General features: G+C 38.6%; 1 protein-coding gene across 1 annotated transcript; it reads right to left on the reverse strand.

Annotated features, from left to right (window-relative positions):
* Positions 1–1,361: 1,361 nt before the first annotated feature.
* Positions 1,362–7,887, reverse strand: LOC114143543 (immunoglobulin-like domain-containing receptor 1). Its single transcript, XM_028015689.1, has 9 exons — positions 7,602–7,887; positions 6,791–6,961; positions 5,424–5,573; positions 5,016–5,135; positions 4,775–4,921; positions 4,505–4,627; positions 3,790–3,971; positions 2,339–2,935; positions 1,362–2,225 (listed from the first exon to the last, which is right to left on the reverse strand). Exons 1-9 carry the CDS (start codon positions 7,645–7,647, stop codon positions 2,187–2,189), a joined length of 1,575 nt encoding a protein of 524 aa, XP_027871490.1. The 5' UTR covers positions 7,648–7,887; the 3' UTR covers positions 1,362–2,186.
* Positions 7,888–8,839: the final 952 nt, after the last annotated feature.

Consider the following 8,839-nt stretch of genomic DNA (forward strand, 5'->3'; position numbering starts at 1 on the left):
TTATTATTATTATTTTTTTTTTTTTTTACTAAGACTGGTATTTGAGGAAACGCAAGCTGAACTGGCTTTCCTTTGTACATGCATCAGTCAAACGTTCACACATGCAAACGTGAGGGAAAATACTTGGAGGCTCAGAGAGGCTTTTTCAAAGAGCAGTATTTATGTACTTTATGGATCACACTAGTTGTAATGGCACAATAACATAACGGAAGGACCGAAAAAAAAAGAAGAGGCTTAAAGCTGTTCACATAAATGAGTGGGCAAAATGAACAGGCTCAGTCACAGCTGACGCATCCCAACTCCAGAAAGCTACATCTGCACAGTCGCAGTTCAGGCACAGTTTGACAGATATGAGTTATGAGCTGGAGATCAAAGGAAAGCGCAAAGCGGCACATCAGGTTTATTCCTTGTATCATCAACACAATATTGTTCTGGTTTACAGAGTTCAGGAACACTTGAAATCAAGGTTGTTTTTCCTCTCATCCATGAAGCCACAGAGATGGAAAACGATAAATAGCGGCAGAAAAATAAATAAGACAGACAATCATCCATCCGTGAACTGAGACACACTGAAAGTCAGCTACTCCTTAGTGCACACGGCATCATATCCATGAAAACAGTTAAAGGGAAGATGGAATTGTACAAATGTAGAGTCCTTCTAGTAGAAAAAAATAAATAAATGTAAAAAATATGGGATTTAATTTGCTTTTCAGGCATTCTTAAACGTATCCATAATACATTTACCTCTTTGTGCGACTGCTGTGGCATTGTAAGAATAAGTTAGAAAACATTTATTGTTACAACTTTCTTTAAATGTTTCAATTTTATCATTTGTGTCGCTTTATATTCCCCTTTTCTGATATATCTTAGTGGGTGAAGTTGAAATTTACTAGCTGATGGAAAAAAAGGAATAAAAACTAGAACCAAATGTGCCATTTGATTGTATATGCAGGAGGATCTTTTGCAGGGAAATATAGTGAATATTTTGTTAAGGGAGTCTTTATTCCAAACTGAATTTACAGCTGATTTCGTGAAGCTGAATATTTATTCATGCCAGTTTTAAACAATGTTGTGGTGATTTCAGTCACAAACAGGGTGAAGTAATTTTATAGATTCAAGTCAAAACAAGACAATTTTTTGTCACAATGCTAGTTAAGATTTTGTACCTTTTTCTAGATGATATATGTGGGAACAATTTTATATTATTCTAGGGAGGGTGATGTGATACATCTAATATCTGTCAAATGATTCAAAACATCTATAGAATACATCCCTTACCTTCAATCAAGAACAATATCAGCACTTTGACAGGGACAGAATATTTTTCTTCAACTGTTAAGTTTCAAGACAGAGAACAATGATACCTAAAAGGTATAGAGTTTATTAATAAATTCACACCAACTGTACATGATTTTAAGAAACAGAGAAATCAAAGGCAACCATATGTTCATAACGTGCAACTATAAAAAAGAAAAAAAAAAAGTTTGGAGTGTCTCCTACATCACTCAAAATCATCACTTATTTACACACAAAGCTTAAATTTTTTTTTTTCAAGTGAGCACTAAGTGCAAATATGTAATTTATCGCCTCCACAAAGATTTACAAACATGTTCAAAAATAACCCCGACTGCTTTTTGTGGCACAGCTTCCTTCAAAATGTTAAAAATTATATTCATTGCACTCACTTTAAGATGTCCAGCAGATGTAAAAATACACTTATAAATTTAAGCATAAGGTGGACAAGGGTCTTTTCATATTATGAAGGGTTCAAATAGGTCTAATGTAACAGCTGTAGTTAGTTTTGGCCCTGATTGCAATTGCAAAAGCATTTAATATCATAATATTACCAGGAAAACATCCAACTTGAGGTTTACTTGACATTACACCGACGGTAATCCGCTACCTCAGAGTACTTTAAGCACACAAGCAAGCCAGCAGAGGGGAGTGTTACTCAGAATATTAAACAAAGGAAACCATTAGAAGCTCGCAGTATTTCACACTTTACAGGCTGCGTTGAGTCTTTCAAATAGATTTCCTTCTTCTTTCCATCTAATTAGGCAAAAAAGTTAAATGAAAAATAAAAAACTGTTGCGTCGTTCTTTTTAAGTGTTTACCCATAGCCAGAAAAGGCAAATGAGTTGTGCACGTTTGCTGAGAGGTCAGAAATGGTTTCCCTGCTGGACAGCTTAGATGACAATACTGGTGGCGCTCCGGGAACTTTTGTCCTGTGAAGGAGAAAACCACTTTAGATCCACTTCAGAAGTGTGAGGGCAAGCCAAACATTTCATCAAGTCTATTTTGATAATTTCTGTGTTTACTTAAACAATGAGTGCCTTACAGAGTACTCATTCCTCCGCGGTCCTGGTTTCTGTCCTGGCTCATATTCTGTGTACTTGGGAGGTTTGTCAGCCCAGCCTCCTCCTCCTCCTCTTCTTCTACCCCCTGCTGCTCCTCTCCTGCTGCTGGAGTCATCATCAGAGCCCCATGATCCCCTGGAGCGTCTTGCTGCTGGAGGAGAGTAGTCCCCTCTGGACCTGCTATCAAACAAATCATCCCTGGAACGAGAGCAAGGCCGATCCATGCCTGGCTTCGATCTATTGTGACCTCTTCCGTCCAGGGATTCCTCGCTGTAGCTCCGGGGAATTCCTCTAGATCTGGCTGGAGAGGGGTAACGCCGTCCGCCTGTTGCCCCACGCTCATCGTAGCGGCTATAGCCACTGCGGTTGCTCTCGCTGGAGCTGGGAGGGCGGGTATTGGGTGCCGGGGGTCTTCCTGACTGCTTCTCCCTGATCGGCGGAACTGTAATGACGCGGCGGTTCATTGGACCGTCATCGAGAGCGGAGATCATACTGGGAGCCCCCGGGGAAAATGGGACATTCATAGGCATGTGCCTGGGAGGAGGAGGCATGTGCTGCATGTGGGAGGGTGGCACGGACTGGCAGAAAAAGAAAAATATCAGTTTATTTCACCGTACAAATATATTCAGTTATGCACAAGGACATTAAATAATGTGAACTGTGAACAAGATCTTTAATCCAAGAAAGTGGGGTGGAAATAAAAATTACATTCTACATCAGTAGCAAAGCTTACAGATAATCATTGCTGGGATAATTCCTACAGTATAAAATAAAGCCAACTCCTACTTTTTACGTGGGAAACAACAACAACAAAAAAAGGGACCTGGACAACATGGCTCTCAGGATCATAGAGGTACCCAAACCAAAACGTCTAGGGAAGTCTGAGGCCATGGATGTTAAACCTGGACTTTTAATATCTATAGTTACAAACTACCAAACTTTTAATTCTACTAACTGTACGTTGACATCAATAGGTCCTAAATGAGCAACAATTGAAAACTGAGGCACATGTGCAAAGGAATGGAAACAGTGGGTGGTGATTTCTTTAGAGCACAATAGGAATAGTCGAAGGAGCAATTAATGCACCCGAACTTATGTTTTTAAAGGAAGCACTACGTTGATGCATGCATGTCAGTAGCAATAGCAATGAATCTGTGTTAAAATTATGGACAGTGATCTAGTCTCATTTCATGCAGTGAATTTCAGGCCAAGTCAATACCTAAATAATATTTTATCAGCTGTAAAAAAGCTAAATGCTAAAATTATTGTGATAATGTAATCAAAGTGTGTTATTTAATTTGTAATAATTTATATTAGCTTCTAAATAAAAAGCAAAAAGAAGCAAAGAAAATGAATCAAAGTCCACAGAAACAGCAACACATAAAGTTGTAATTTAAATATTCGAGGTGAAGCATCAATATGGGGAATATACCTGTAGAAGAGGACTTGTGACATCTATTCCTCGCACCTGGTTTTCCAGGTAGTCAAGCATGTGATTGGTGTTGGCAGAAACATGGGTGCCTTGGACACTGGGAGGGGGCATGCTGTAAGCGATGGGCTGAGGGGTGGGCAGGGGCATTGGCTTTAGAGGGATGCTCTTCCCAGAGACAGATCCTAGAGAGGAAAAAACAAAACAAAACACAAGTTCACAGAACAGTTAAAGGAGAGTACACATCCATTAGAAAGCTGATATTTTTTAGCGTCAAACTTTTCCCTTTTTGAATGAAACTTAGTGGATCAATAATAATGCCTCAAAGGCCAAATGGGCTAAAGTGAACTCACAGTTTTAATTTTCACAGTTTAGTCTTTAGCCAAATTAAGTTACTACCCCACCACCAAACCTCACTGATTGCTTTTTATCAATGATTGCAATGATAAATTGTGATAAAATGTATCATTGCAATGACAAATCAACATTCTTTTAAGGAGAAAAAAAAATTACAATGACGATACGATAAATGTCTACCGCTTGTTCACAGAACACAGATGCTGATCAGAACCCCAACAAACACTAAAAACACAGCAGTTGTTTAAAATTGTGTTTATAAATTGTACGGATAACAATAAGTCACCCATTTGCTATAGAAGTAGGAAAAAACAAATACTAGAATAAGTGAGAAGAAGAAGCAGATAAGTTGTTTGTGTACCTGGATAGAGGGCTGGGTTCATCTGTGAGGACACATGGCTCAGTGGTGCATAAATTTGCTGTCCATTCATCCACGGAGCCATGGCCCTCTGAGCCTCCTTCATCATGCGATGCTGCATAACGGCTGAAAGGTAACAAAGGGGTAATGTTCAAAATAGTCAGAACTTTAAAAATAAAATGAGGCAAACAGCATATTCCAAGTAGCAATAGCTATGCTGTTTGGGATATGACTTTACTAAATCATTTGATGGCTACATCATGCAACATTTACCTCTTTCAGGACAGCAGCATTTCTGCGGACAGCAGGGACAGCGGACATAGCAGCAGCAAATCTGCGGGCAGCACTGGCAGCAGCAAATACAGATGAGCAAGAGCAGGAGGAGGGCCCCGATGACGATGAACAGCACTGTTAGCCAATCTAGGAGAGAGAAGAAGAAACAGTGGCGTCTGGGTGAACTGTGCTACAGAAGGAACCATCCCGGCTGAGAAGTTGACGTTCTCCGTTTTCTTACGGTAGACGATGAGCTTGACTTCTTTGTCCGAGTCTCCGGTGGTGTCTCCAGGAGCGTCAACAGCACAGAAGTAAACGCCGTTGTCCCACCACATCACCTCATTTATCACCAAGTCTGCCTCTGTGCAAAAACACACAAATGTACATCAACGTTAAAGTTCAGTTGTCTGGATAAAACCGCCCGTTTGAAACATTTTTTTTTTCTCACATTAGTTGTATTGATGAGTATGGGATGAAGAATGGCATTAAATTTCAATGAAGAAAATAGACTTTATTGATACCCATTACCTTGCAATAGTTTGAGTTAAGTGAAAATATTTTAAGACTGGGCAAAATAATAAAAGGGTGGGATGATAAAGCAATCTCCTAACTGAAATCAAACATCTTATAGAAACTTGTATGGACTCACTATTTCGTATCGAGATCTTCCGATTCCGATATTCAGATCCCAGAATCGGCTCATTGCTTCCTCTCTTCTGGATTACGACTCGAACTGTCCGCTGACTGTCTTGGCAATCGTTAGCCGGGTCCTGTCCCAGCTGCAGAGCAGACTGGTACCCTGTTAAAAACAAAAACAGAGGCATGGCTTAAGTCATAACTTTTTCACTTATTCAATTCTGTGTGCTCCAAGGGTTCCTGAAGTTTTCAGACTCAAGTTTCAAATGTTTGAAGCATTTTTGATACAAAACTACAAATATAGTGATTTTGTGATTGACTTTCAGTATACCTGTAGAACAGAAGATAAGATTTATTCAAAAACAAAGAGCTGAGTCTCAAGTACCGATTGTTTCCAATAATTTAAACTCTACGTATTGATTAGGATGTGAGAAACATAAAAAGACGACTCGCTCTTTTCAAGACTGAACAGGAGTGTTATATTCAACTTGACACTCTGAATTCATGCTCTGTAGCATAATTTCTTGACTTGTAATTTTCTCCTTGCCCTAAATCTAGTTCTATGAAAGATCAATTGTAAAATTTGCAGCATGTCCAACATTAACTTGTTTTAGGTACAGATTTTGGCATCCAAATTAAGATACGTTAGCTACCGACACCTGGTGAATGGATGCACCACTGTCTTTGAAAATGCTACATATTTTGTACACAAATATTTTAACCGCAATTGTTGTTTAGGTCCAACACAAATTTTAACTTAGCATTTTGATGAGGCATCAATTCATGTCTTAACAAATAACACTTTGCCAACCTTGTCTGTTTCATCAGAAGAAAACAACTGGGTGCTCATCAGTTCACCCCCTTTACCAGTTTTGTGCTCAACTCTTTCAGCTACAAAAAGAAGGAGTCAACCACAAGATGACCTGTTTCCATATTGTTACAATCTTTATCCACTGCAGGGTAACCAATTATAGTCATTTATCATAATCTGCTCATGGCTTACTGTCAGAAAATGTGGACATGTGACTCAAGTTTTAGCAGGATGTCACTGGGAGATATTTTAGTTTCATCAGGAGTTGTGGTCGCTCATATCTTATATGAACAAACTGGCCAGAACAAGGGTTTGAAGCTCACTCCAAGAAAATAGCATGCAATATAAAAATATTCACAAAAAGAAGCATAAGTGTGAAAGTTGATTTATTTAGCTCTGATTTTTTTTTTTTTAAATTTGAAAGAAATAACTGGTTCACATTGCTAAAGTACATGGGAACGAAACTGGTTTGATTGCAGGCATGAACTGGAAGTAGGTTGGGAGGAAATGTCAACACCGCCACCAAACACACCACCCGTTTTCTCTGACATGAAATAGATCTACTTTACCTGTGGAGTAGTACTCCAGGACAGGATCCTTGCAGAAGGACTTGAACCGCCAGGTGACAAGAACTTCATTGGGGTTTGCAGACGTGGAGTAATCGCAGTTGATGATCACTGAGGCGAACAGAGCTGTGGAGCGCTGTGTCTCAGAAACTGTCACTTGAATACAAGCTGACTCTGTGGAGGAACAGATTAAATCAGTTTCAGATCAAAACCAACGTAAAAGGTGAAGCTGATTTAGAGGACTGGGCTGTCCTTCCTTTGGAAGCGGCTGGCGTCGAGCAATGTGTGCGGGGCCTCTCTTCCAAACAAGGAGGTCATTTCAGACTGGCAAAACCAGAAAGACGGGTAGTACAGACACAAACACCGGAAATGACTCTCAGTGAAACTGCATACACATCTTTCAAAAAAAAAAAAAAGTCGAATTAAAACTCTTTTGGCTTAAAATTAAATGGTTAAAAGTAAACTGGGCCGGGAAGCAGTGACCTGTAAACATTGTTTATAAAAGCATTTTTTTTCCTCCCCCTATTCTTTTGGACCTGAAGCTAATGAAGCAACAGAGTGGCCGGATAGAAAATGATGTTAACAGTAACAACAAACAAATGTATTTAGATACAAATAAAATGTGCAAATGTCGACTGGATACCAAACATAGGCTGTTCAAAAGAATAGTTTCATTTTTATCTATTGAACATCGTCACGTGACCGATACCTTGACTTCAGAAGGTTTAAACTCGAAATAAACTAATAACAACCAATTTATATACAAATAGGTTTAATAAACTACGAAGATAGAAAGCAAAAGGGTGTCACTGACCTTTCAGAAGAGACAGTAGGAGGACTGCGGCAAGTATTCTCCACATGATGATAAAATAGACACACACACCCACACACCAGAAAAACAACCACCGACTAAAAAATGCTCACTCAAACTTCGACCAGGCCACAAATGTTAAAAACTTTCTGAAAAACAAGCAAAGCTAAGACTTTGTTTCCACCTCGACCTAAGACCAGCTAATCATCGTTCCCCTCTAAAGATTTTTAGCTCCCGTCCTCTTGCGCCTGTGGCTGATACTGAGCTCGCCTCTGGCCACACCCCGAAACAGGTGAGCTCATCCGGGGCTGTGACGTAAACAGGTGAACTGAATTCCCCCCACACGCGCCTTATCAACTGTTGGAAAGTAAAACAAAGGCAAATTTGGAAAAGCAGAAACATAAATATGTGATATGTAAGAAAAACCTCCAAGTACAAATAACATCAGCTGGTTTCTCTATGCATCCGTTGTTCTGGAGAAAGAAAAAAAAAATACATTGACACATAATTTTGTAAATCCAGGAAGTTCCACCGGGAGAGTGAAGAGGGAAGCAGAATTACAATAAAGACGCAACTTATGAAATAATTGTGAAAAAATGTCATTAAGTTATTAAAACTAGAAATAAGAAGATAAATAATTTATTAAATCTATTATATTTGATATAATTCTACATTATATCACATTTAATTTTCGAAATCCAAAACTAAATGTTTTGGTTTCGTCTTTAAAACTATTATTTCATAATATTATTTAAGTTATTTAATTATCTGTCCATCAAGAACTAATTTAATCTATAAACAAATGGCTGTAAAAATATGCTACACACTTTTACCACACACAAGAGACACAAATATAACTACTTAGCTCATGACAATATAAAGCAAATTTAAAGGACTACGCTTCTCTGCTGCTACCACTAGTCTGAAACTGAAGATGCCGAGCTACAAGCAGCTCTGATAAAAAAGAAAAGGAATAACAAATAACTGCTATTTAAATTTAATTAAATGATTAGATCCTGTTATTCATTGTTCTTTTAAAATTTATTGTGGAGAGTGTGGTGCAGTAAAATTATTTACTTGTGAGTATAACCCAAGAATCTCACACAAGCTTGGGGTTGAAGATATTAGACTCAAATATTGTTTTCTTAATATGAGATTCATTTGAGGCATCTTCAGTACAATTTGAATATAGCATCGAAGGATTGAACTAGTTCACTGTGTGACAGCTGTCCCGACTGTCA

The sequence above is a fragment of the Xiphophorus couchianus genome, chromosome 4 (genome assembly GCF_001444195.1).
Source record: "Xiphophorus couchianus chromosome 4, X_couchianus-1.0, whole genome shotgun sequence".
NCBI lineage: Eukaryota > Metazoa > Chordata > Actinopteri > Cyprinodontiformes > Poeciliidae > Xiphophorus > Xiphophorus couchianus.

What these genes read in the sequence shown, in the direction of transcription:
- LOC114143543 (XM_028015689.1), bottom strand. Translation starts at nt 7,647, where the DNA reads ATGTGGAGAATACTTGCCGCAGTCCTCCTACTGTCTCTTCTGAAAG. An exon ending in CCTGGAGTACTACTCCACAG is followed by an intron (nt 5,574 to 6,790) that starts GTAAAGTAGATC and finishes TGTTTTTAACAG; the next exon opens with GGTACCAGTCTGCTCTGCAG. An exon ending in CGCGGAGGAATGAGTACTCT is followed by an intron (nt 2,226 to 2,338) that starts GTAAGGCACTCA and finishes TCTCCTTCACAG; the next exon opens with GACAAAAGTTCCCGGAGCGC.